This window comes from Carettochelys insculpta, chromosome 7 (genome assembly GCF_033958435.1).
Source record: "Carettochelys insculpta isolate YL-2023 chromosome 7, ASM3395843v1, whole genome shotgun sequence".
Taxonomy (NCBI): Eukaryota; Metazoa; Chordata; order Testudines; family Carettochelyidae; genus Carettochelys; species Carettochelys insculpta.
The window spans coordinates 10397776-10424530 of NC_134143.1; the positions used below are offsets into that span (position 1 = coordinate 10397776).

At 49.1% G+C, this 26755-nt stretch overlaps 1 protein-coding gene across 5 annotated transcripts in view; it reads right to left on the reverse strand.

Moving 5' to 3' along the window:
* Nucleotides 1-26755, reverse strand: part of LOC142015986 (inhibitor of nuclear factor kappa-B kinase subunit alpha-like) — a 78508-nt gene that overhangs the window by 21582 nt on the left and 30171 nt on the right. Inside the window, exons 15-21 of one of the 5 annotated variants that reach the window (XR_012646250.1) lie at nucleotides 25338-25447; nucleotides 23678-23727; nucleotides 21449-21545; nucleotides 20541-20688; nucleotides 19588-19724; nucleotides 15911-16010; nucleotides 1710-1804 (exon numbers count right to left, since the gene is read on the reverse strand). Coding sequence is in view for 2 of the 5 variants with exons in the window: in XM_074999995.1 (XP_074856096.1) it covers nucleotides 13883-13909; nucleotides 15911-16010; nucleotides 19588-19724; nucleotides 20541-20688; nucleotides 21449-21545; nucleotides 23678-23727; nucleotides 25338-25447 (669 nt within the window). In the remaining 3 variants the exon portion in view is untranslated. Of the gene's footprint in view, nucleotides 1-1709; nucleotides 1805-2001; nucleotides 2210-6948; nucleotides 7252-7280; nucleotides 7326-10387; nucleotides 13910-15910; nucleotides 16011-19587; nucleotides 19725-20540; nucleotides 20689-21448; nucleotides 21546-23677; nucleotides 23728-25337; nucleotides 25448-26755 lie in introns of those variants that run through there. The other 4 variants (XM_074999995.1, XM_074999997.1, XM_074999998.1 and 1 more) reach the window with 4 other exon arrangements.

The following is a 26755-nucleotide window of genomic DNA, read 5'->3' on the forward strand; positions in this document are numbered from 1 at the left end:
GCCCGGCCTACCGTTCGGCCAGCTGCCTCCTCTGTCCGCCCGCTCACGTCGGCAGCTAGAGAGGAGGAGGAGCAGCAGCGTTCACGGTGCCGTTGCTCTAGCCGGTCACAAGACTAAGGGCGGGATAAGCGGTGGATGTTTTGACAGCGGGTGGGCTTTCTCTGTCTCTGAATGGAAATTACGAGGAAGTGCCCCCTCCACGCATACGTCCCTATAACTATGCTCCCATCTCAAAAAGCTGCAAAGGTCACAGTCCCGGCAGATTAATTCCACTCGTCTCTGAATTCCCTTCTGATTTTAATTTACAATTCATTCCTCTTAAACAGAGGCGTGGAACTTCTCAAATTCAGTAATGGATTCTCTGCGCGTGTGTGTGTATTTACTAAGCTCAGAAGAAAGACTTAAATCTTTCTCAATTTGACCGCCCCACACACGTGCCAATGAGAGCCCACGTACGTCGTGTGGCGCGTGTACTGCAGAACTATGCAGTGCCAGCTCAGAAGTCTCCTGTCCCCGCACCATTCTCCAGACGCCCTTTTCTCCAACCACCCTATCGTTACAGTGACAGACCGCTAACGTTACCCATTGTTAATCTTGCAATACTTGTGAAGCTCCAAAGGCCTCCAAGAAAGCTACTGCTGAGCCAAGGCTTAAGAGTAATTAAGGCGAGATAAGAATGACAAACCAATTAGCCAGCAAGGCCGCACTAACTGACACGGGACTATGAACGATGGAAATCTAAGGAACGCTAATCGACACGGTCCCCAAAAACATATCTTTTCAAACAAAGATATCAAGTTCACTGAAATTACAAGCCTGACTGACAGAAGTCATAACCCTTGGCATATGACATTTTCATTTTCTGAAACAATGTAACGCCAGATAACATTTTAATTAAAAATGGTATAAACAGATTAAATGGCGGGTCAGCGATGGATCCCAAAAAGATATAATCCACGAGGGATCATTGTGCAGGGACCATGCTTTTCCTGACCTTCCACAAGGACGTCCCAACATGATTCGATACCTTTATCGAAGTCTCGGAAGGGAACGCCGCAGATCATTTTTACAAGCGACCGACGGGCGGCATTTCAAAAGGAAAGCACTTCTACGCAGAGCCGCGAGCGGACACAAAAGCGGCATCCACCTCCGCAAACGCGATCCGCAGACGTCGCCGCCGGATACCGTGAATGAAGCGGATTGCTGGAAAGTTGCCGGATTGTAGACACAAAATTGGTATGTGCCACCACATTACAAAAATGAGCCACAGATGTAGGTATAAAGCGGATACGGTGCCACATAGAGAACTTGGCACAGTCACGTCACGTGCATTTTAACACTTCATACATCTAGGAGCTCACGGTACAGGATGAAGGTTTTATTCCGGAATACGGGATCGTGCAAGGAAGAAGCAGCTGAGCCCGAGCTTCCGGTACGGCACCCTAAGAAGGGGAACGCAATCCATAGCCATATAAACTGGGGAACGGCAAGGAAGCGCAGGAATGCGTATGTGGCATTGGCGCGTCTTTCTTTTACAAATCTGGCAGTTCCGATAGCACATTTCAAAAGGGACCCCGGCAAACTGGAGATGTCGCAGAAGAGCCGCAAGACTATGTTTGGGGTCGAAAGACTTGCCTGAAATGGAAAGACTACAGGAACTTAATGTATGTATCTTATCCGAAAGAAGTTTAATCACAAACTACCCTTACCTAGCAAGCAGAAGATGGCCGATAGCGGACGACTGTCGACGCTAGCAGACGAGGGAAAGACGAGAGCCAACGGCTGCAAGCTGCGGTCAGAAAACCTGGAAACAAAGCGCAAATGTTTAACTATTAACAATTAGCGTCATTAATCGTGGGAAAAAGCATACCGAGGGACCGTCTCGATTTGCCAACGCTCGGCACGTATTAACCGACGCCGGATCTTTTTCGAGAAGATACGCGATAGCTCCAATACAAGTTTTTGTCTTAGATCGGGAATCGCTTCAAATAGATTTCTCACCTCATCAAAAGCTCCAAACGTGGCTTCGAGTACGGTAAGGTGAGCAAGGCAAGCAGAACACGCTTGCGTTTGGGTGTCACGGACAGAAATGGGTGCAAAAATGACTTCGCGGCACCCACGCGCGTTAGAAACAAAGACACATCGAGATCCAGTCGATACGCTTGTGAGCTGAAATGGCTAAAGCGCATCTGCACTTCATCGTGTAGATGGGACCCTTAACTATGCGCTCAATCCCCAGTCAAGTTTTGAGCGACCCACGTCAGGAAATAGTCACCAAACCGCAAGCCCTATAACGCGATACCCTTCCTCTCAAATCGGCCCAACGGGAAGTCCCAGAAGCGTGGCCGAAACTCACACGACAACCCACATTTTTGTTGGGAAGCAAAGGCTACCCTCCCTCAGAAAGGATTTCAAATAACCGGGACTTAATAAACTGACCAACCTCATCATCCAACCTCCCATCTCCCGCCCCGCTTCCGATACCTTGGATCGCTCCCCACAAAGCTTCGGGGCCAGGGCGCGACCGAGCCGACGCTGCGGACACGCCGACGACCGCTTCTTATCCCTGGATTTTGGTATGCAGACATATCAGAGCCGCCGGCTCCGAAAGGCCTCGTAGAATGTTAGTCACAGATCACAGCTGAGGTTTGCAAGAGCACAAGAAATAGATCAAACCAAACGAGTCATGACGGGAAATAGTTTTCCCGTCACCACAGCCCACTCCTGGAGGGTGTCTGTGCGACCCATCTCTAAGTCGTTTGGCTCCCTCCGAGTCAGTAAATAAAATATGGCCTCGTTGACTTAGCAATGGATGGATGAGACCCAGCTACCTAAATGCGAGAGGAAACGGTTGCGTCCGGATTAAGCGAGGACGACGGAACTTAACCTCATGTCGACAGAAGCGATGCCGGGCGAGCAAAACGCTCATTCCATTCATTTGCTGCCGGCATATTATCGTCTCCCCTCGGACAAGCCCGTAGACGTAATCCCCGACGCTTCGTCAATCTCCGGCTGTGCAAAGGCCCAATTCCATCTACGACAACCGCCTCGGTTTGTCGGACTCGGGAGCGGCCACGAGCGACCCGTGCGCTACTCTAACGTGGTATCTAGAAACGTATTTGCCAGCATAAGGTTCCAACCGGTTCAAATGACAGCAGCGCACCTTCTTCCGGGCACAAAGCCTCCAAAGGCCATCGCTCCAGAGCTGGCTCCTGCGGGGGCTTAACTTAAATAAGGAGCCACCTCAACGGCCCCTGCCTTCCAAAGCACCTTCACAGAAAAACCCAGCTCCCTCCAAGAACGCGTCAGCCCCAGGGATCGCCGTCGCCCGTGTCGGCCGAGTCACGTTCTGACCGTGACTAAGGACGACGATACGTTCGCCGGTTCCTCTGACGTGGCCGTGCTTTTGTGTAAATGGATCTACAAGGATGCTCTAAGACCGACGATTGAGGCCCAATGTTTAGGTTCTGAAAATAGATCTGGCCTGAAAACACCTCCCATCCAGAGAAGTGTTTCTATGGAAACCTTTCCCCTCCATTCCGAGGAGAACTTTTTAAAGGAACCCGTTCCTCAGCATTTGTAGGCTCAATGCTGTCCAAATGCAGCGTGCACACAAGCGCGAAAAAGAGTTGCCCGGCATTTTCCTGCAGCGTGACGCGACACACTGGCGTGCCGTGAGACGACTAGCCGAGCGTGCTGTGAAACTTCGTCAAGTTCTCCTCTCGACAGAGCCACGGCACGTGGAATCTGACGCTCCCGTGCCAGCCGGGACTCAAGTCGCAAAACTGCCCGCTCCTCGCTGGGGCAAGGGGGGAGCCCGTTAGAGCCGGGCGCCGGGGAGGAGAAACGAGAAGCGTCAGCGGCGGCAGGGCACGGAGCCGCAAGTGACTCCTTCAAGAGCCGCGTGCGGTTCCGGAGCCGCAGCTTGCTCACCCCCGGCGTAGAGCCTGCCATTAGGCCTGTGTGGGTCAGCGTCATAGTGAAAAAGAAGGGAAAGGCCGCAGCAGCTGAGTAGTCTGCTCGCTCCCAATTTTAGTTCATCGTCCGAAGACCAGGACTTTAATAGCCGTCGGCAGAGGCAACCTCCGTGAATTTATCCAGTTCTTTTTTGGAATGCTGCTAGACGGGATGGGCCGGAGCGGCGTCCCTAGCCTCCGTTTGTCAGACGCTGGAAATGGGTGACGGGAGAGGGATCGCTTTCATTGTTACCCATTCCGTTCAGTCCCTCTGGGGCACCTGGCACTGGCCAATGGGCTAGATGGACCTCCGGGCTGATCCCGTATGACCATTCTTCTGCTTGCTTCCTCCACTCCTTTGCCTAGCAAACTGAAGCCTGCAAATTTTTTTATTTGGAACAGAAGATTCCTCTGCAATACATACTCTGGTTTCTCTGGGAGCTAGGAATTTTCACACGTGACTGGACTTGTAATCTGGAAAGTGCTGGCTAATTATGGAAAAACTGTCTGTGTGTCTGTGTGTGGGGGGGGGGGGGGGGGCGGGACGGGACAGGATAGGGAAGAAGCAGCAAAAATTCCTGCCTTAACCCAACTGCTGACAGGCTAGGGGGGATGTGCTAAAGGACAGAACCCACCCCTGAGGATATCCCAAGCTTGCCACCTTTGGGAGTGAAATCTGTCCTGCGTCATCTCCACTCAAATGGGATTTTAATGAAGAAAACTCCTGGGAGATTTTTCATTATGGCATTTGTCAGGAATGAGTGCAGGGAAGGGCTTTGGCTCCCATAATCTCTCCTGACCTAACTGGAGTACAGGTGAGCCAAACAGCTTAGTTTAAATCGAGAAGAATTGCAACTTCTGGGGACCATCTGTCTGCAGGAGCAGACAGAGAGAGAGTCAGGATATTTCTGATTTCAGCTCAGATTGCCCAGGAGACATCTTCTGTCCCCCTGACCGTGGCAAAACCAGCCATCGACAGGTAAGTAAAAGGCGGCAAACGTTTAGCCGGATGCAATCGGGTTAGGAATTCGGCCGGACGGGGTGATCTGCGCTGCTTCTCGTTTGCGTCGTTGGCCTGGTATTCAGCTGAAAGGTGACAGGGGAAAAAAATCTCCAGGCAAAGATTTGTCTCTGCGTACAACCCATGATTTATTCACAAAACCAGAGAAGTCCATCACTGGGACATGGGATCAGCTCAACTGCTTAAAAACAAAGAAAGAGGGCCACAGCTATCGGGTTACAGCTAGCTTTCGTTCTCAAGCCCTCTGTGGAGGGGAGAACAAGGCTGGAATTTTCCCCACAGAGGCATCCCCCAGTGTGCCAGTCTGGAAAAAGGGGCCTCTGAGAACAGGGCTGGTAGCAGCTACCTTCCAGGGTTCGGGGATCTGTGAGCTCTGTGCAGAGGCAAGGGGTTTTAAAGATTTTGCAGGACCTCGCTTTCTGCACTCGGAGTGCCAGAGTAGGGAAGGATCCTCGACAGCATTGGGAAAGAAAGACTTTATTGATTGGCTGAGATTTGACCTTTCTCCCGCCCCCAGTTCTGTACACCAGAAAAATCTGCCCTTCCCTCAGGCAGGCACAAAGGAAACAAGACTGTTATCAGGAAGTACAGGCCAAAGCTCAAGAAGCATGTGGCTGAAGCAAGCCATCCAGCTGCTGAGGGGGGACAGAAAGAAAGAGGCAAGGATCTAAGCACATTATTCAAAATGCACAACTTAGCCTGGCTGGATGCAATCTGATTGGGTCACGTGCCAGTACCCAAGTTCTCCAGCGGGTGGGTTCTAGGGCAGTAAGGAAAGAAATAACTTTTACTCCTGGGGGTACATGGAGGCACCAAAGGACAAGCAAGCATGGAAGAAACATTCTTTGAAAGAAAGAGCTCTAGAGTTCTCAGCCAACCCAGGGGTCTAAACATTTGTCTCCTGGACCAATGGTAAACAATTTCTTTCGTTCTTTCCTAGAACTACCTGGCACCGCCTAGGCACCCTTTCCTCAACGAGCGCTGCCATGGTCATGTGATTCAAAAGAGGCGTATGAAACCAAAGGGCTCGGGCAATGCAGCGGTTCCCAAGGCGTGCAAGGCATACCACCAGTGGAACGTGAAAGCGTTTCAAGGGAGATATTTACCAGAAGGATCTAATTATTTTGTGCCATAGCTGAGTCAAGACACAAGCATTGCCATGGCACTGGCGTAGGGGCTAGGCTGATACAGCCAGAGGTGTAGCTGAACGTTTTACATTTGGCTTCTCCGTCCTCCATTAGAGCACAGTTTCCCATTTCTGAGTGTGCACCAGAGGCCAAGGGAGAAGCTAGTCAGTCATTTTGGCACACTCTTCGCCACCTGAAATGGCACTTTGTCAAGCATAAACGAACAACAGACAACCGCTCAGCTATACCTGAGGCAGCAGAGTCTGTGTTTGGACATACAGGAAAACAAAACCAAACCAGCACTAAGGGCTTTGGTAACTACTGCTCAGCACATCGCCAAGTGAGTGCAGCAGAACCAAAGTCGTCGCCCTGTTGCCGATTCACTTGTGAGCACCCCCAGGGAAAGAGAGACACCCCGACACCAACGGACTGGGGACATGTCATCTCTGTTCCTAAGAGAGCCCCAGACGCCCACAGCTGATGCGTGAGGCGGCTATATTAAAAACCCCGGGGCAATAAACGACGACTCTCCCCCCCCCCGCCCCCCCCCGGAAGCAGCGCCTTTGCAACTTGTTGGGCGAGAGCAGAGCGCGCTTACGACTGACTGACGCGCTCAGGCCCTTTCCCCCGGCCCCGCACGCCCAGGCGCCGCTATTCGTCAGTCACCCAAGCAGAAGCGGCGGCCCGAGCGCGGACTCACTCACGCCCAGTAGGACGGAGCGGGCGCAGCTGGCGGCTCACACGTAGCAGGGCCCGAACACCCGGCACCGGCTCCCCTCGCGCTTCCCATCCGCGCCTTTCCCTCCCCGCCCCGGGGGAAGAGCAGCTGCACCCAGACACGCACCTGCCTGGGGCGGCCCAGCTGCTTCAGGGCGGGGGTCGGGCCCCAGCCAGCGGCGGTGGGGCGGACGGGGCGCGTCTCGCAGCCCGCCTGGCGGTGGCGGGAGGCAGCGGCCCCTCTCCGGAGCCCGCTCCCAGCGCCGCCTGACCCACGGCCGAGAAGTGGCAGCCGGAGCACAGGGCGGCCCCGAGAGCGGCGCCCCGGGCCGCGCCGAGGAGACCCCGCCCCCCGTGCAGCGGCGCTCCCCGCCCGGCGCGCGACTCCTCAGAAGCCGCCGAGGGCCCGCGCTCGGCCCCTCGAGCGAAGGGGGCCTCCCAACCACCCGCCCTGCGTACCTGCTCGGCGCCGCCCCTCACGAGCCGCCGGAAGCGTAGCTCCCCCGCGCATGCGCAGCCAACAACCCCCCACCCCTTCCGCTGATTGATCGATAGGAGGATCCAGTTCTCAGGTACGGGCAGGCAGCGAGGACAAACTACTTGTCACGGAGCGCCGGAGGGCGAGGAGCCACGCTGCGGAAGCCGACGGGGCGGCCGGGGCTCTGCGCAGGGGCTACACAAGGAGGGGCGGCGGGCTCGGCCCTGGTGCTGACGCTGCCCAATGCCGCCACCAGGAGTGCCGCTACCCCGCTGACCTCACCAGTGTCGCCGTCTACGACCAACGTTCAGCGGGAGTGGGGCAGGCTGGGCTGCGTCACGTTGGGGCAGCGCGGGCAATGCTCTCTGTTGAATGAATGACTGACTGACGGGGGCGGGTGTGGGGGAAGTGGGACGAGGGCAACATCATTAGGGACAGAGGTGGCCCGCTGCCTGGTTTCAACAGTGCCAACGTGCAGGTAAAGCCTCCTGCAACCATCGCACACCCTCCATGGGGCATTAAGGGCACATAGAGCAGCCAAGAATCACACCTTGGGGCAATAAACAGTATAGCTATACTGTCCCTACTTACTTACTTTACTTTACTGTCAGCGGGTGTGTGCGTGTGTCAGCTTTTGGACAGGGGAACCCTAGGGACTCCTCTTCCCAGGCTCCTGCTGAGAACAGAAAGCTCTCCTTGTAGGAGATGATGATGATCGTGGCAGCTCTTTTTAAATACATACCTACGCTAGCCTCCTTTAGTATGAGGAGTTGAGTTAACCTCGAGAACAGCTTCAACACTGATACATGAGCACCGTACAAAGCAGATGATGATGAGATGATACACAATGGCAATTGGTAGTGGGCGGGGGGGTGCTTTGCCCTAAAAAAATCCAAAACACCAACCCCCATGTGCAATTCCTTACTTGACCTGAACTCCACCTTTGCTCACCTGTCACAGAGAGAGGAAGCAGCTCATCGGGGGGAGCTGGGTGGTGTGTTCCTAGCACCAGCCAAGTCTGAATTCTGGAGTTGATCATGTGGAAAAAGAAAAGAAGGGCACACAGTCCCCTCAGCAACACGAGCTTCTCCAAAGTAGTACAAGCACCTTGACTGGTCATCATCAGTGAGCCAGAAGGAGCAGGACCTGGAGAGGCCCATTTGGAATCCTCCTCAGAATCTCAGTCTTTCGTTTACCCTGACAGGCTCAGGCCCCAAATCTCCTACCTAAGGGACTCTCTCTCTCTCTCAACTGCTATTAAACAAAATCATTCCATAAGAATAGTTATTGCCAGATTTGGTGAAAGTGACAGCAAATTTGATTGACTCCACAGTTTGGTCACAGCCCACACAGCACTAAAAAGAGAGACAGGGAGAAATGGTTGACCCACACCTGAAACCATTCATCTGGGGCCACAAGGAGGGGAAAAGAAGTGCACATAGGCACCAGTCGACACGTCACAATCTTGCAGGCTCAAGTGCACGGAGCACCTGCGTACCTACAATGACCTACACCGAGGTCCCAACACTTGATGCTGCTGTATCATGAGCACCCACTACAACCTGTCTAAGGCCTCAGGACCTTAAAGCTCTCATGTCCTCGCTGAAGTACAGTGGACAGTGATCCACAAAGCCTCCGTCTGAACCCATTGAAACAACAACAGTCAGAAGGAGAAAGAGGAGCCTGCTCATTTGCTAAGCCAAGTTGTATCTCCTGGCCCAGGAAAACTTTGTGCTCAAGCATACAACTGCCTGGGTTCTTGATTCTTAGGGATTCTTGCCTAGGAGCAGTGTTGCGCAGTCCACAGAAATCAGTCAAAATAATAATAATACGGAAACATAAGGGGCCTGCTACTTGGGGGGTTGGTGTCTTGTTTTGTTTTTTTGGACCTTTCACAAGTGGTTGCTGCTGTTGGCCATAGGACCTGCACTGGATCTAAAATGCCCTTGTTTACAAGCAAAAGGAGTCACATGGTTGGACATTTCAAAGCCACCCTCTATGTCCCTTACAGTCGGAATTAGGATTTCAGGTACATTTCTCAGTCACCACAGAATTCCTGGTACTATTTGTAATCGTCACCATGCCAAAATTGAGCTGGTGAAGCTGCTTTCTTCCCTATTGGGGAAATTGCAACAGCCCGGGACTGAGCAATGTCCTCAAGGAGAAGAAAGGTGGGGAAGAGGCAGAGGCCCTGACCTGCCAAAGGAGTTGCTGACGCTGAAGCACACAGTGCCTGAGACAAAGGAGATCTGCTTCTGCAAACAGGTGCCAGAGCGCGTCTGGTGCAACACGGCCAATTGAGCCAAGGGGCCACATATGGCTCTCAAGGCTGTTCCTGACTGTTGACACGCCAAATGCAGATGGTGAGGGCTCACAAGAGGAGGACTTACATATCTTGCCTCCCTAGGCTTCTGCTTAAAAACTTCCCAAGGACACGGCAGAGGGGCAGAGGGAGGGAGCTGCTACCACCCAAGTGAGAAAACCCCCTTACCCCTCTTTAGACCCCAGGAAGACACACTTGCGGTGCGTCCCTATGGATTAAGCCTGGACTCTGAACCCTCCCTTAGGGCAAGAGCTGACCTTTCAGTCTTAGGAATTCACACACACCCCCTTCTCTGGGACACAGGAATCAAACCACTGCCTTAAAAAAGGTGATTTATTATTAACAAAAGAAAAAATCTGTCTGATTGATTGATAACAACAAGTAGACTGGGTTGTTAGCTGTTACAGAGCAACTAATAAAAGGTAGATTCAACCACACGATTACTTCCCTGGGATTCACTTTCAAAGTTACACCACTGATTGATGGGGGGGGCCCACAGGTAGGGACATCAGCCAGCCTGACAAGTCCTACACCAAACCCAAAATAAATAACCTGATCCTTTCTACTTACACAGCTGTATTTCTACATTTCTCTAGGACACCTGGATATTGATTGAAATCCTCCAAGCCTTGGTCAGACTTAATTCAGCTCTCTCTCTCTCTCTCTCTCTCCCCCCCACCACTCTGGCCATAAAGACTCCCCCCTCCCCCCGCAACAGGAACACACGTCAATCCAAAAATCCCCCTCTCCCCCCGCCCCCTTTGGCTCACTGAGTTAAATCTTTACAGGCATTCACACATGACAAGAGGCCAAACGCTTTGACCGTATGGCCCACCGGCTGCCTATCACATAGACGGCTGGCTTAACCTGCTCCTGTTTGCCTTTAGCCCTGGTCTGCCTGCCTGACACATGAATTACAGCATGGCAACATGAAAGGGAGGCACCTCCTTGTCAGAAAAGGAAGACAGCATGGTGCCGTCATCTCTCCAGGGAGAAGCTGATCCTACAGGGTCCCAGGGAATGGGCCCTAAGATCCTCAAGTGTCTCCCTTGGTGCTGTAAACAGTGGTGACTCCTTCCTGCAGTGCCAAGAGCAGCACTGGGACTGTGATCTGAGACTCAGCTATAGCTGGCTCCAAGGGCAAGGACTTTTGCTGCACCAACTCGGAAGCTTTCAGTGCCATGGACACCAGCGTGTGGAAGCTCAGCCCGTGGAAGTATTGCACCCAACACACCACCTTCAGGGGCCCTGGAACTCAAAGCGCCACCAGAATTAGACGACAACAAAGGAGCTGAGGAGAGCACCGTCGTTGCGGAGGGAAGCTCTTTGCTCGCTGCCGGAGGAACAGACCCCAGCATCCTCCAGATCCTAGAGGCGCTCTGCTGGAGCAGAGCAGAGCAGCGTTCATTTCTGGAGCAGATCTCCTTGAAGAACAAGATTTGTGACACTCTTTCTCCTTCTGCCTTTGCCGGCACGCTTAACAAGGGACTCACTCCTGAAGTCCTTCTGGCGGCTGTTGTTCACTGCCACCTTCCTGAGCGTTAGCGGAGGGAGCCGAGCCCCCTGAAGCCACAGCAGGCACGCTTCAGCTGATAACTGTCCGGCCTTCTTTTCACAGTCTCATTTCTCTAACAGGTGACATTTTACGACATTGTCTCCGGAGTAAGCAGCTCTTCCAATAAGGACTTGCAATCCTTAAATCGCCTTCACCCAGACAGTAAAGCCAACTCCAGGGAATGGCATTAAGAGGCTTAACAGTCCTATGACACCAACATTTAAAACCTGGGACATGCCCAGATGACATGACAAAGATTGCTCACTGGGGAAAAAACACAAATTTTGGAACCCAACATGAAATTAAAGACCTATACAATACACTACAGTATGCCCCACCCACCGCTAGCTACACTATCTCCAGCTGTAGTCATGGGCGAGCGGACAAAATGGAACATGGCCAGCTAGCTGAGGGTCCTTTGGTCGCTCCACAGGCTTGTACAACAAAGGTGGGAGGGGTCTGAGGGAACACTGGGAATGCATGAAACCGGTGTTGTGCTCTCTGGCGCATGAAGATGCCGCAGTCATTTAGATAAGGGCTCAAATGAGATATGGCTTTTTCAGCTTGGCTTACAAGTGACACCCATTCTCCACTGCGGGTGCTCTCAAACTTCACTGCACTATGACCCCCTCTGACAACACAAATTACCACATGACCCCAGGAGCAGGGTCTGAAGCCTGAGCCTGCCTTAAGCCCTGCCGCTTTGCATGCTGGGCCAAAGTCAAAGCCCAAGGGGTTCAGCACCAGGCAGGGGCCTACAATCTGAGCGCCGGTGCCCGGTACCGAAGCCCTCAGATTTTGGCTTCAACCCCAGGCCGCAGCCAGCCGGGGTGACCTCATTACAATGGGTTTGTGACTCACCTTGGGGTCTTGACCACCCACAGTCTGAGCACCACTGTTCCACTACACTGCATCCTTGATCATTCCTACCACTACAAAGTGCATGTCAAATGTCCATTCACTTTGCACAGCTACAAAGGACTGCACAAGGAGGCAAGACAACAGAAGCCCATTTAGCGTATTGCTGCTTATTCTGTGGTTGATGTGAAATTTACAATTTAGTTTTTTCATCTTCTTTGGTACTTGGATTTTGTAAGCGATGGGAACTTACTGCTTCACATGTAACTGGTTTGGAAATGTTTTAGAGCTATTCACCCTTACACAGAGAGACAAACGTGGATCAAGATTTTCAAAAACAGCTGATGTTTTCAAGTGCCCAACTGAAGACGTTTGAAAGGGGAATGATTTTTACAAAGTTTGAGCCCCCGTGCCCTGGGGAGGGGGTGGAGGATGAGCTCGAGTCCCATTTAAAGAGGTTGAGTTGCACAACCAGAATCTTGCCCATAAACTGAAGTCCAGGAAGCCTGTTATTTGCACCCTTCTGCATCCTGTCCAAAGACAACACTAGCAAGTCAGACCCTGTGAGGGTAACAATCTTGAAAAAGGACACAAATCTGGGACAGAAGAAGAATCACAAAGAGGCTGTACATAACAGAGTATTGATAAACACAATTAACAAATGGAACTCTTCAATATTTTAGGCAGCCCGTGGACCAAAAAAAAACCACACAAAAAAAAAACATCTGTTTGGAATCGGGGAGAATTTCCTGACCGGTACGAAACACCTGTCAAAACCGCTTCGTGGTAGATGAGTGCACAGCAATGCTGGCAAGCCCAGGCTGTAGTGTTTTGCTTGCATCCGTCAGAAATGGCGTTCCCCAAACCAGGGCCGAGAGGGTTGAAATTCTTGGAGTACAAGACCAGGTAGGCGATATGTCACTGTGCAGTGGGATACAAAATATAACAGGGACGCAACGTGAGATGCCTGCTCCAGAGGAAGGGGGTGCAACAGCGCCGCACCCCACCAGTACGCCGCCAATACCGCTGCAGCCTGTACTATGCATCTTGGCCACTTCAGGCAGAGATATGTCTCTACCTAGGAGGCACTCCCTATATTCTTCTTACTCAGAAGGAATAAGGCACACGCGTCCCTGGTACCTCCCTACTCTGCTTCCCCTGGAGAGCACGCAGCTGCGGTAGCACTGCGACAAATTAAGGCAAAATGGTGAAGCACAGTATCTCCTGCCCTGAGAGGTTCTCCACATAGAGAACATCCCAATTAGTGCCCTCATCTCAGCTCTTCAATAAGAGCAACAGCTGCCTCCCCCAAGCAGTGCCCATCACGCACAGACTGCCCCGACAGGCCGTACTGCTAGAAAGACCCACTGGCTATTGCAAACATTTTCAAACCAAACTCAAGTGCCTAAAATGTTTCTAAATAGAACGGGGACCATTTGGCAAAGTGGTGAGCACCAGCAGCACTCAGGGATGTAGCGGGAGTCAGGATTACCCAGCATCTCTGAAACAATCAGGCTACTTCTTTAGTTACGTAGAGATGGATTTAAAAGCTCCGCCACGAGGCGGCAGATTGCAAAACGTTTGCCTCTAGCAGCACAGGGACCAAGGCAGGGTCTCTGTTGCTGCTCCTGTACTCCGCTCATGTTTCCAAAACACAAAAAGGTTCTTGCAGAACTGTCCGCCGGATGCAAGGGGAGGGAAGAGATAATTCAATCCTGGGTCAGCCAAGCGTGGAATCAATACCACAGGACTGATCCTGGGCTGCTCCATCTCCTCATAGATTGTCAGCCAACCTCGAGCACATGGACAGACTGGGAACCGCAACAGTGCCTGCTTCTCCTCCTCAATTATTTCAGCCAACTCCAATCAAGACTCTATAAAGGAAGCAAGACAGCAACTGGAGCTCAGGAAGATTAATTTTCAAATCAACCACCACCTCTCTGGGAGCCCACACTGCCCCAAACCACTCTCGGAAGTCAGTCTGGGAACAATAAGGAGAGATGGAAGAGGGCAGCCTTTTAACTGCCATGCTGGTAACAAACACAGCTCGTTAAGGTATTTTTAAGGGCTTCTGACATTTCACAAACAGCAACTACGTTCTGGCTCAAGAACCCGAAAAAGAAGTCACCCACCATCTACTGTCAGAAGTGGGGAGGAACTGATGAGAAACCAGACGCGAGGATTTTGGGTAGTTACTGAAGCTCAGACCACAGAGGCAGACAGTTTACATCCAACCTTTAAGTGACTGGTTTTATCTGACACAGATTGGTGGGAAGCAGACATTTCTGCTGTGGGGAGGCCATTGAGTAATCACATGGCATGCAGAAATGGTGTCAGCTCAGTCTCTACTATCGCAAACCTACCACATTAGCCGGCACTAACTGGACCATGGTGGTGGTTTCAGCAGCAATACCTGCTAAAGTGACAGAGCGATTCACAGTGGTTTGTAAACGCCAGGAAAATAAAATTAGAAGTACTGAGCAATACAGCGTCATCTAACCAAACTCTAAAGGCTAGATTCTGTGCTGTGCCCCTCAAAGGTGCAGCCAGGGCCACAGACCAGGGAGGCGCTGTAATTCTTTTCACCCTCCAGATTCTGGGAAATTCAGCTCTTCCCCCCGCAGGAGCTGCTCTCATTCAGGGGCCAGCAAAAGTGGAGGGGGGGTGGGGGCGGTCTCCTCAGGAAGTGGGGGGGTGAGAAATTTCAAAAGGTGGGCACACCATGACTGGTCCCCAGGCCTCAATCTCATCCATCTCATTAAAACTGTTGAAATACATTAATGTTTCTATGTATGTGTATTCCCATTTCTACACCAGGTGATACAGTTTTTACATTCTACAGACTTATCTTCTTACACTTGCCAAAGGGTCTTTCCCCCCCCCCCCCATATGAACAAAACAAAAAATTTCCATCCATTGGGATGGCGTTAGACAGATTGGGGGGCCCAATGTATAGTTTGTTCACCCCTGCTCCAACTAATAGTAACCGCCCAGGGCTGCCTATAGCTATTTGGCTACTCTACCTACTTTCCCCATCCTACGCCAGGGTTTGAGGGGTCCAAAAGGGGCAGATTATATGCTGGCTCCTGTTTTGGGGGAAATTCTTCACTGGTCTATTGCGCAGCTGCCATGATGGTTACAGGTGTCAAAACAACAGCCCCTTTCACATATTCTCAAATCACTGGTGAGGACTGGAAGCCTGGTGGCTTCAGTATGGCTTCAAAGGACATCATCCGCAAGGAAACGCATACTGGCAGGAACATCTAACGCGCCAGCTAGGAGAGTAACAATGTCACAGTGGGAGGAGCTGAACAAAGTCTTGGTCCCAAGGTCACAGCACGGACTTTTAGATAAATACAGCTGCGTCGGCAGCTGGCAACAGAACAAACTACCGGGAGGGGCGTTGGGGCATCTGGCACAGGAGATCATCATCAGTCTGGACGCCACACTGAATGCCCATGGGAACAGCTTCATTTCATCCATTAGAGATGGGTTCAAGTAGGCAAAGGTCTTGCCTGCTTAAGTAAAAGGACAGGACGAGGACTGGCTGGCCCACAGGTTCTCCCTGGCCCAATGACTTAAGAATTTCAGTTTCTTGTTCCTTAGAGAGGGAGAAATATCTTCCTGCTCAGACACTAGATCCCAGATTGACAGAGGCAGGAACGGGATTCCTTGGCTGACCATTTGGATGGTGCGCCTGTTACCCTTTGGGAGCAAGGTACCAGGACACGCCACACATACACAAAGGACCTGAGATGTATTCTAAGAAGTGCTCAGCAAGATAATGCTTCCGACTGAAGCCAACGACACCTTGGGAGATGATAAAAAAAAAAAAAAAAAAAAAAATCAAGCCTCAATCACTGAAGCAGACTTACCCTCATGCTGCTGTTCTGCTCCAGCTTAGATTCTTGAATGATAGTGCTGAAGAGGTCAAGGTAGTTCAGATTATCTTCTATCACCCGGGCAAAATCTTCCCTACAAAAAGAGTGCAGATTCAAAAACTGTGACTGACTCAGTCCTCTCGAAGGAGCAGATCGGGAACGAGATAAATGGACAGCATTCTATCTGTAATCCTAAAAGTCACTCGATTCTTCCTTACAGAACAATGTGACTTGCTTGCTGCCATTGCAGGGCCCCTCAGGCAGACTCCCCGGTTCTGGAAATTAGCTGTATTCATAGAACATCTCATCAGAAGCACTTCAACAACAGCCATCCCAAATCAGCCTTGCTAACAGATGCTGGGAAGAGAATTCCATCTGAGTAAAGGATGGGGTTCTGCGATAGAGGATTCTCTAAAGCCCCTAAACCAAATCCAACAGAAGACAAAACAGCTGCATCTGGGATCCTGACACAGAGTATGTCTATACATCTCTACAATCCCAGTCACTTGTGAAGAACAAAATTATGAAGGCGTAGCCTGAAACCCTCTCTCACTCTGCAAATGCTACTTTGCTGATACCAAGGGAGCGACACAGAGCTTACAGGCACCAACCACAGGACAAAGAGTAGAAATGATTCACTGCACAATAATGTCCTGCACTTCACTCGGGACAAAACAGAGGTGGCGACGTCCGACCGGAGACCTCAAAGATGAACAGAAACGTGGGGAATTCCCCAACATCTAATCTCAAGCAGCCAAGCGTGACCTTAACAGCCCCTTCCACGGCAAGTGGCAAGAACTCACTGGTCTGTGAAGACGGCCGTTACCAGGCCTGTCAAAACGCACCATACCTTAAAGCTGCTATCCTAATATTTATCCAAACAGCATCGTAAAAACTGGCCTCCCTCTGGTCATTAAAACTGCATGTTGTTGAGACAGTTCCTTATTGTAAATGTGATTCTTCAAGATATGATGCAGACGTGTACTCTGGGTAGGAAGGGATGTACCGCACACGCCACAGACTTTTGCCGAAACGGCACTCTTGGCAGGATGGCGCTCACGTCTTCGAGGTTAGAAAACGTCAAAATAAAATGAACCGCTAGGCGGACTGGCTCGGCTCCGGAAGATTCAAAACAAACCAGGTTATTTGTTAGAGAAATAGGGTAGACGAGGCAAAATCTTTTTTTGGACTAACCTGTATTGGGGAGAGAAAGAGAGCGCTTCTTTGGATGTGGATAAAGCTCAGCATAAACTCAAACGCTTGTTTCTCCCACCACCACAAAATGATCCAATAAAAGATGTTACCTCACCCTGCATGTGTCTCTAATACCTTGAGAGCAAAATGGCTCCACTAACGCTGCATAGAACTCTTTTAGTTATACAACTAAAAACAGAATAAGGAAAGATGAAGTCAGGTTGCTGTGTAGCATAGACAGGGAGGAGAGTAAAGATACTGAACGTACGGCCCAAAACCTAAATGAACGCTTTGCCTCAGTTTTCAATTAGAATGAGAGCACGGAAGGGCATAGCTAACGGAAAGGAGTACACTTGAAAGGGAAACAATCACATCTGAGGAGGAACATGAACAAACACCTTAATGCACTCAAATCAGGGGAACTGGGTAATTGCCATCCCACAATATTAATGGAACTAGCACATGAGATTGCGAGTCAGGCAGCCAGGATTGTTCATGATTCTATGTCGGGGGCAGTACGGCATGACTGGAGAAGAGCTAACATCAAACCTAGAGGGCATTTAGAGAACTGTTAGTTTGATCTTATTAGCATGGAAGTCTTGAGAACAAATCGTGAAGGAAAGAATAATTCAGTGCATGGAGCAAACTGTAAAGAGGTGGTCATGCACCAGGGACATTACAGGCAAGACTCATTTCCTTTTTGGAGAAAAAGGATTTTTTTTTTTTTAGGTGAGGGGAATGCAGTAGATCTAATATTCTCAATAAGATATGCAGCGTTCACGTGCTGTCACATACAAAATTGGCTACACTAGAGAGTCTGGGGAGTAGTCCTAGAACAGTGAGGATTGTAAGGAGCTGGCTCGAGAGCACAGACAACAGGTCGTACACAAAAGTGAACGATCAAATGGGAGGAATGACAGTGGAGTTCCTCCAAAATCAGTCTTGAAACCAATCTTACTCACTGGGTTTTTTAATTCACGACTGGCACAAAAAGGAGGAGACCGCTAACAAAAATTGGTTGATATCAAGTTGGGAAGCATCATCAACAGGAGATTTGCACATTACGTAAAAAGACCTGAATGACTCTGGATATATGTTGGGGATGGGTTTTGTTTTGTCTGCCTCCTCTGAAGTATCCACTGCGGCCAAGACTAGACATGAGACACGGGACGAGGAAAGCCTGGGCTCTGGTGTGGCCTGAGCATTCTCTCTCAGTTGCTTGGCTGGCTGGTTCTAGGTCCTGCTCTGAGTGACTGGCCCATGGGGAGTCAGAAAGGAATTTTCTCTCAGGTCAGACTCGCAATATCTTCGTGTTTTTTATTTTCTTGTGCAGCATGGAGAAGGGTCCCCTTACGCCATTTCCCTACCACGCCTCATATTTTGGAGCACCTTCATCCTTCCTATTTCTCTCCCGTGGCACCTAAATTAGCCTAATCTCCTATGAACAATAATCCTTGGGTCTAATTTTGTTTTTGGCGTTTAGCATGCAGGTATTGGTGACGTATCAGAGTAGATGATCTAGTGTTTCCTGCCGGCCTTTAACTCTGATTTGCTCTTTATTATCTTTCATAATGCTTCAGATAGAACAGATGGCAGTGCTGGACAACTAGTAAGACTGTTAGCAAGTATCGTCTAAGGACAGAATGGAGCTGGTGCTATCTGATGCCACCAGATCCAACCACAGACTCAACACATAGGATGGCAGGGGCACCCACTTTTAAAGACGTGCTCCCGGTGAGAGCATGGCAGAGAGCACACCGTACTATAACGCACATCAAACCTGACATAGTCTCTACCTCTACACAGAGTTGTCAAGCTGTCACGAGAAGGCATCGTGTAAAGCACGCAAACCACGAGCATGATGGTCTTTAATATTACTTCATGTATACATATGTGGTGTATGAAGGAGGATAAATGTGCACTTGGAAAGCACCTTTTTCAAGGAGTGCATAGATCCTGTCTGTCCTAGATAACAGAATGGATATTTCACCTGCTTTCCTGTGTCTCCCATGTAAACTGACACAGAGGAAAAGCACATAAGGTCAACAAAGACATCAAGCTAAATGTGCAAGGGAGACGACCACTCAACTATCCAAAGTGGGCACACAGAGCCCAAACTCTAGGAAGACTTCCTGTCGTTTGAAATAGACAAAAGGCCTTGGGACAGACAAGCAAAAAGCCATTCTGGCATCCATCGCTCATCAGCCAGAAGAGGTTACAGCTGTGGTAATCTGAAAAAGGCAGATCCTTCAGCTAAGTGAGCGAGTAACTTCTATTGTGGTTCTTACACTATGTGCCTCTAAAATCACAGTTACTCTACCGCAATGCACCAGGCAGCACACAAGCTACGTGCTCTTCAAAAAGCCCAACCGCATTTGGAGCCTGTCTGCACTACAAACCCGTGTGGGAGGGCACGTTTTCAGAGCTCTGGCCTATAAGATTGGTCTCGGTAATAATCTCCCATCTTCAGCTCTTACCCATCTCTAGGAGCTGTCAGAGAAGAGAGAGGATGGGGTATGTTTCCCGAGGAGTTTGGAGGGAGCCACGCAGCAGTTGGAGGGGTGGCTGCACTTTCGATACTGGGACTCACAAGACATCGAGCAGAACTCTGAGTCTAGAATAAAAGCAGAATTATTCTCATTGCACATATTCAGTGGACGGAGACAGATTTTAGTCTCGCTACGTTTGGGTTTACACAGCATACACGCCAAGAAACCTGCCATCAGTGGATTATATAAGCATCCATCAAGATAAATCTATATTAATGCAAAAGTTATGGCAACAAAACGTCAAGGTAAGAAATTCAGTGATGAAACGCCAGTGTTAAATGTTCTCACCTCTGCAGTCACTCACCCACATTTCACATACTGTATGTTTTAAGCTGAAGCCACCTGTGGTGCTCGCCTTCCCAAAGCTATTCGCCATAGTGACCCTCCTGGCTGAGGAGAACTGTGCCTGGTTTCAGAACAGACAGGTGGCCAGGAGATATGAGGCCTGCACTTCTCCAGCAGCTCAGAGGCTAGCCTTGGGGAGCGGAGACAGACTCCAATCAACACGCCGGATGCTCCAGCCACAGTCTGCTTTTGTTTCCCCAGCAGAAGAGCAGACATGTCAGAAGCAGGCATACTACTCCACAGCAGGTTTTTAACTTGCCTTGCCTCTTTAGACTACATTCTTCAGGGCAGTAACTGTCTCTCCGGCACACAACAGAACAGGTCCCCAATTCTGGCGGGGGGCCATTAAGTGCCACTTTGCCAAACGACACACCTCATGCATAAGCCATAAAACACCTACTGTACATACATAGCACACGGTGCTTCAAACCCGCCCCAGCACTTGACCAATCGCAGCACATCTGACAGGTCGCACACTGCCTGGCTATAGAAGCTACTGTTAGCATTTCGGGACTTCAGTCCTAAAACTCACTTACACAAGCAATTTTCAGCAAATGCCAGATCTCCCTCTGCCTTTTGCCCTGCATCTGCATCACCGAGCTGTCGGCCTCCTTGATGTTATTCAGAGCCACTTCGATCTTTGGAAGCAAATCAATAATCTTCTGCTTACAGCCTAACAACTTGCTGCAACAAAGGAGAAATTACAATCACTCTGCCGTGCAGTGGGACCCAGGCTTTGGCAGAGTCAGGAGGGTTGGACTTATTTTATCCCATGCTATTTAAGGAAAAAACTCAGTAAACATGTACTTGTCCCTTTGCATTTAAACTGACAACAACATAGACGCAGATGCGCAACTACAAGATTCTCCGAGACCGTGGAGGCTCCTGGAAGTCTTCAGTGATGAAGGGACACAGCACAAAAAGTTCAATGCAGGGAGGCTTCGAGACAGAATTTTCTGTGTTTTAGTCTTTCTTCCCAAAGAAGCCCCCCCCCCGCGGACCCCTCCAACTCAGTAACAATTCACACATGTGCACGGAACTCACTCACGGGACGGTTCCCAGAGGAGACGTGAAATACTTTCAGGGAAAGCGTTAAGAGGCCGTTTTACAGTACGAAACAGATGGGTGTGAGGAGCGTAGAGCGTCTGCATGTCCTTGAAGGGGAAAGCAATTCTCACTGGGGGGGGGCTGACAAATAATTTGAGGTGCACGTATCGCAAGGTCTGGAAGAGACCTGCCCCTTCCCTGGCTTTGATGGTTTCGGGACCACGAAGGGAAGGTGCCCTTCACCAATCTAAACGCTGAATAATTTTTGCTCTTGGATTACGCACGCGATAGCTCTCTACTCTTAAAAGAGAATGAGGAATATTAAAATATCTCCATCCCGAATGATGGAAGCTGCCTCTTGTCAGTCTTCCTCCAGAAGGGAAAGCTCTCCTGGTACCTAAGATGTCCAAACAGCTCCTTGAGAACTCGATCCTGGCTCTGCACTGTCTGCACAATTATCTTCACCATATCAGTGCTGTCGCTGTAAGCGTGATCTGGAAGGGACACAAAGTATTGGTTAGAAGAATGCTCCTCACCAGACAATTCATAGACACAAACCCATGCATCAAAGAAGGATTTCACCTAACAAACTCTGCCGGAGAAAGAGAGACCTGATTTTTTAAAAAAAGAGGTTACGTCATCTACATCATAAAGCTTTCTCCCTTGCACGCACTTATACTCCACTCCAATCATCGAGGCCAGCCAAAGCGCACAGGAGCTAACACCAATCACCACCTCTCCGCACTCGCTATATAATTCCAGACACCATGCTCGAGCACTGGTTTGCACAGTGACTACAGCTATTTCTCCATCACACAATAGGCAGAAATCCCTCCTCTGCCTGCCCTTAAAATACCCGAGCCACAATATTCAGGGCCGGCTCAATTTCTGCCCTGCTGCCCCTTAGTATCACATCAGCTAGTGTCATTTCAGAAATGGGGAAAGAAGAGCAAAAGAAAACTTAGGAATTAAGGATGTTCAAGTTTAACCTGTTAACAGGCTAAACGGATGAGGCTTACCAGTTGCGGTTAACTGGTGGGAGCTGGAGCAGCCCCATGCCTGCCACAGGCAAGGGACCGCTCCAGCCTCATGGAGCCAACCGTGGATGGGAGCTGCTCCAGAAAGGCTGGAGCAAGCCGGTCTGTGGCGGTCCCATGAGTATGGCGGTCCCATAAGTATTCAGTCAGGCTGAATACACCCATGGCCACCTCCCCCATCACCCTGTTCAATCTGTTAACTAGTTCAATGTAACAGTTAACAGGTTAACCAATTAAGTGGGATTTTACATCCCCATTAAGAAGACTTTTAGCCACAATGGCAAGGTAAGAAAGGTGCCAGAATATGACCATATTTTGCTGGGGGCATGAGGATGAGCAACTGCAAGGACATCAGTCAGAGCAGAATAATCATACAAGCACATGAATCAGAACACAGAGGGAGCATTTCAGCACAGCACTAACATGAGACAGCCCCATCAATGCAGTGATAATGGAAACTCGGAATTAACATGAGACGGACATCACTTTGGGAGAGTTTGCGTAGGTCAGGGTACACTTATTATTAAGTAAAGAGAAAACCAGATGATAAATGAGGGCAAACCCCAGAAATAACCAACGTAATGAACTCCTGAGCGATGGGAGTGTCGTACATCATTTAAATGTGCCCAAGTTGGGACTCTTGAGAGAAGGCGGCTACCATCTATATAACATGCCCAACTCCAGGCCTCCACCAGAGAACTCCTTCACACTTCTTGTAGACCAGCGGGGTGCTCTGTTACTGGCTTGGTCAGTCTGGGGATTGCCCTATTTCTTGCACTCTGCCCTGAGTGAGGCACTGTTAGTGTAGCCCGTCAAAGAACCATCGCCACATTAACTATCTGTTCTTTCTCTCCCGCTTCTCATCTGCACATCTGCCTGGGTTGGCCAGCAACAGCGACCTGACAAACTGAAAGTAGCGGAAACAGTTTTGATGGCAGCAATCCACACTAAGGTCAGAGCTAACAACGTGACTGGCTTGATAACCTGTCGAACTTTCTGAACACCTTACTAATTGACTGAGAAGGGTTTACAGCGTGCATAGCCCTGGAACAATTAAGCCTTAGACCATAAGGCCAGAATCCTAAGATGGTTTTTTTTTTTTTTTTTAAATTAAAAAAAAAAAAAACACACACTACAGCTGATGCTATGTAACCAACTGATTTATACATCATGACACCTACCTCCTCTACCCCAGACCCACCGGCACAGGCCCAGGCCAAATTTAAGGAGTCTGGCAGTCCTGACACTGTACAAAAAGACAGCATCATGAAAAGGATCACTAACGAGATACATTTTATAACGTACTAGTTCCACTACTAAAAGCACACAACTAACAGCCCTTGCAGACGTTTCCTCCACTCCCCACCTATGCCTTAGGACAGAAACACCATCAAACGACTCCGCTCGGTTCCCACAAAGACCAGACCGCTTCTCCATCACTCTAAGTGTATCTCTACCCAGCTCTGTCCACCATTCCTGCTGCCCTGCTGCAGAGAACCATAGAAAAAAGTCTAATCTTTTCTGGTGAAAGCACAAATCATTGCAAGGTTACAGTTTTATGTAGGGCACAGAATAAACCTGTTCCATACCTGGAGGTCTTGGTTTTAATTGCTTGTATAATTCTATGGCTTTTTGTTCACTGCAAAAAGAAAAAAAAATTACTTCACAGATACACAGAGGAACTGATCAGTGAGATTCCAGAGTGAAAACAGTTCACATTCAAGTCTTTATTAACATGAAGCAGCTTTTCACATCTTAGAGACCCTGCTCCTTCAAAATGAGAAACTGATGTCACTTCATTCTGTGACGAGAAGGCCATATTTCCCAAAAAGCTGTCCCCTTTTCGTCACTATTCAGTGTTCACCACTCTTATATTCACTCTAACTGGGCTTAATTCTTTGCTTTCTTCACTTATTTTGAACCTATGTATTATTGCCATAAAATCTACCAGGATTTTGTTTCCATATAAAACTTAAGCATTAAAGGTTTGATCTTAGTAATGTTTGTCACTTTGTGTTTGTATAAGTGCCTGAAATTCCCCATTGGCACTCACTGCCTTACTCGCTCTCAGTTCAACCAAGGACGTTTGTGAAGAATACGAGGAAGAGATCACGAAAAAGGTATATTTCCTTCTCCCTTTAAAGTCAGTTTTGCTACTCTTTAGAGCTCAAACAACAAAAGCAGCTATGTGTTGAAGCTTCCCACCCCAAGACAAGTTCCAGCTTTCCTATTTCAAACATGTCAGCATAATTTTCCAGCAGATTAGATTCCCCCATCATCTAGCCCACTCTTAAAACTGGAACCTCCCCACTCCCTGGCCAGCCCAGGCACCGACCTCTGAATCACCCACAGAGGAGTTTCAAGGGAATCCTACGTTCCCATCAAATGCCCTGTGCTTGTCCCAAGAAAGCTAAATGCTATATTTACAAAGCACCCCACTCCCTAAAAAGGCTAGGCAGCAACACTGAACGGCCGTAATAGCATTTTCCTCGTTAACGTCCAGAAAATATCCCAAGCTCGATACAATTACAGACAGGATGAGTAAACAAAAACAGTAAGAACAAAACAGAAGAGCAGAAGTAATTTAAAAACACGTGATGGGGGGGCGGGGGAGGAGAGAGAGAGACATTTTCAGTGGTTTTTAAGTGGGGAGCTGGATTGGCCACATTTCAGGAAGGAAGGCTGTGGGGATCACCACAGCCACAGGTCTGCTCCTGGCAAGATGGTGGAATCCCTAAGCACCAGTCATGCAAAAGAGCAGCCATCCATTTGATAGAGGCTCAACGGGGAAGCCTCAAATATTCTCACAGTCAGTCCCAGTCAGAGCTTTATACACCAGGAAGACCAAATCTGCCACTTAGCCTAAGTTAATGGGCACCTGATGTCAAGAACACAATGCAGGCTGAATATGCTCACTATAGTACAAACGCACAAGCAGTCGTGTGGCTGAATCTGAATGAGCTGCAAGCGGTGCATCAGTCTTGCTGGTAACCCCACAAAGAAGGAATTACAACACCTGACGCAGCCATGGGCAGGCGCTCTCAAGCATGCAGTTTTCAAAGAGTCTGGGTATGTCATTCTACAGCACTGAAGGAAACAGCCACACATACGCTTCCTTCCCATCCCCCACACGCTTACTTTCACCTCTTCAAAAGAGAGAATTAAAAACAAGAGAGACACCAAAAATATAAAAGATGTTACTATGTAAAACGATTTCAACAAGTATGAGAGAATAGCCCTTTTCCTTACAGGCTCTCCATGACATCTCCCTGGCGCCTTGCGTACGGACTCCTCTGTAGTTCCACAATCTCTGTGTGCAGAGCCATAATCTGTTCATCTAGGTATCCGATATCTCCAGCCTAAGGAGAAAAAACAACTTGCTATAGGTCCTACGTTTTGAATGGAAAGCAACAAGCATTAAGCCATTTCAGGAGCAGAAATATCTAAAAAAAATCAACAAAGATTATGTTGTTCAAGAGACACGTGAATCAGAGTGGAAGTCAGAACACTCTAAAAGCGAGTCCTGCTATCATTGACAAACACAATCGTTCAATAGATCACTTGCTGCTGTAGTACCATGGAAAGCAGACCAATTGTCACACATCCTACAAAGCCTCCGACAACCTTTGTTAGAAACAGGCAACGTAAAAAGTACAAACGCGTCTTCTTAGAACAAATTATTCATCTGGAGTCTAGAGTCAGCACTACACTGGCATAGGACCACACAAGTAGCAGATAGTCTCAATTTTGGTGCTGAAACTTCTCCTGTATATAAAGTGGGGAACTACATTATGGTCCAACTTGAAAGCCTAAAAAGCTATAAATAGATAAACTCTGCATCTGAGGGCAAAACACCACTCCTGTAATTTCTCTGTTAAACTTGTAAGTCCAAATGGCCTGCTCTCACAAGTAGAAAGAATCCCCTCATCTGATGTCGTGACGGATAGGTGAACATATCATTACTCCCCAAGACTAGGGGAAGGAAGAGACCAGGATGAAATGAAGAGACGTGCAGGGAGAATGGCAGGCTGAAGGCCTCTGACCAAAACAGTATTCAAAAAAATATCTTGTACCTCCTTGCATCTGATCAACGTACCCTTTGGTTGCCAGAGATATGCAATTCTTTTGGTAAGAGGCACCGTTGGTTTCTGCTGTGGAATCAAACTGAGTTGGACCATGCTCTGAGACTTGTACATGTTCAGATTTTTTGCCCAAATGCTTTTAAAATACCTGAATTGAGTCATAAGGAGATGGCAGATTTGGAATCTTTTAGACCTTTGATTTGGTCAGCAAGGATCTGAATTCCAGGTGGACTACATCCTGACCAAATGGAATTGGACTCGTCTAATAACATCCAGGTGATTGCCTCTGTTTTCTTGGAAATGCACAAGATTAATGCCATAAGAAAGGAAAAGTCGTCACATGACAAACGACGATACACAGCAACCGCAATAGCTCAAGAAAACTGGCAGTAGCTCCAAATAGCACTCTGGGTGGAAAAAAAAAAAAGTGAAGACAAAATAAAAATCCCTCTAAGACAAGCAACTGGAGTTTTCCAAGAAAACCTTAAAAAACAGAATCTAGGTGGAGACAGCGCTTGGATCAAAGCATTGCTCCACCCTCAGGGAACACAAGGCAGTGACACGTAACAGAGTGCTGAAACTGAA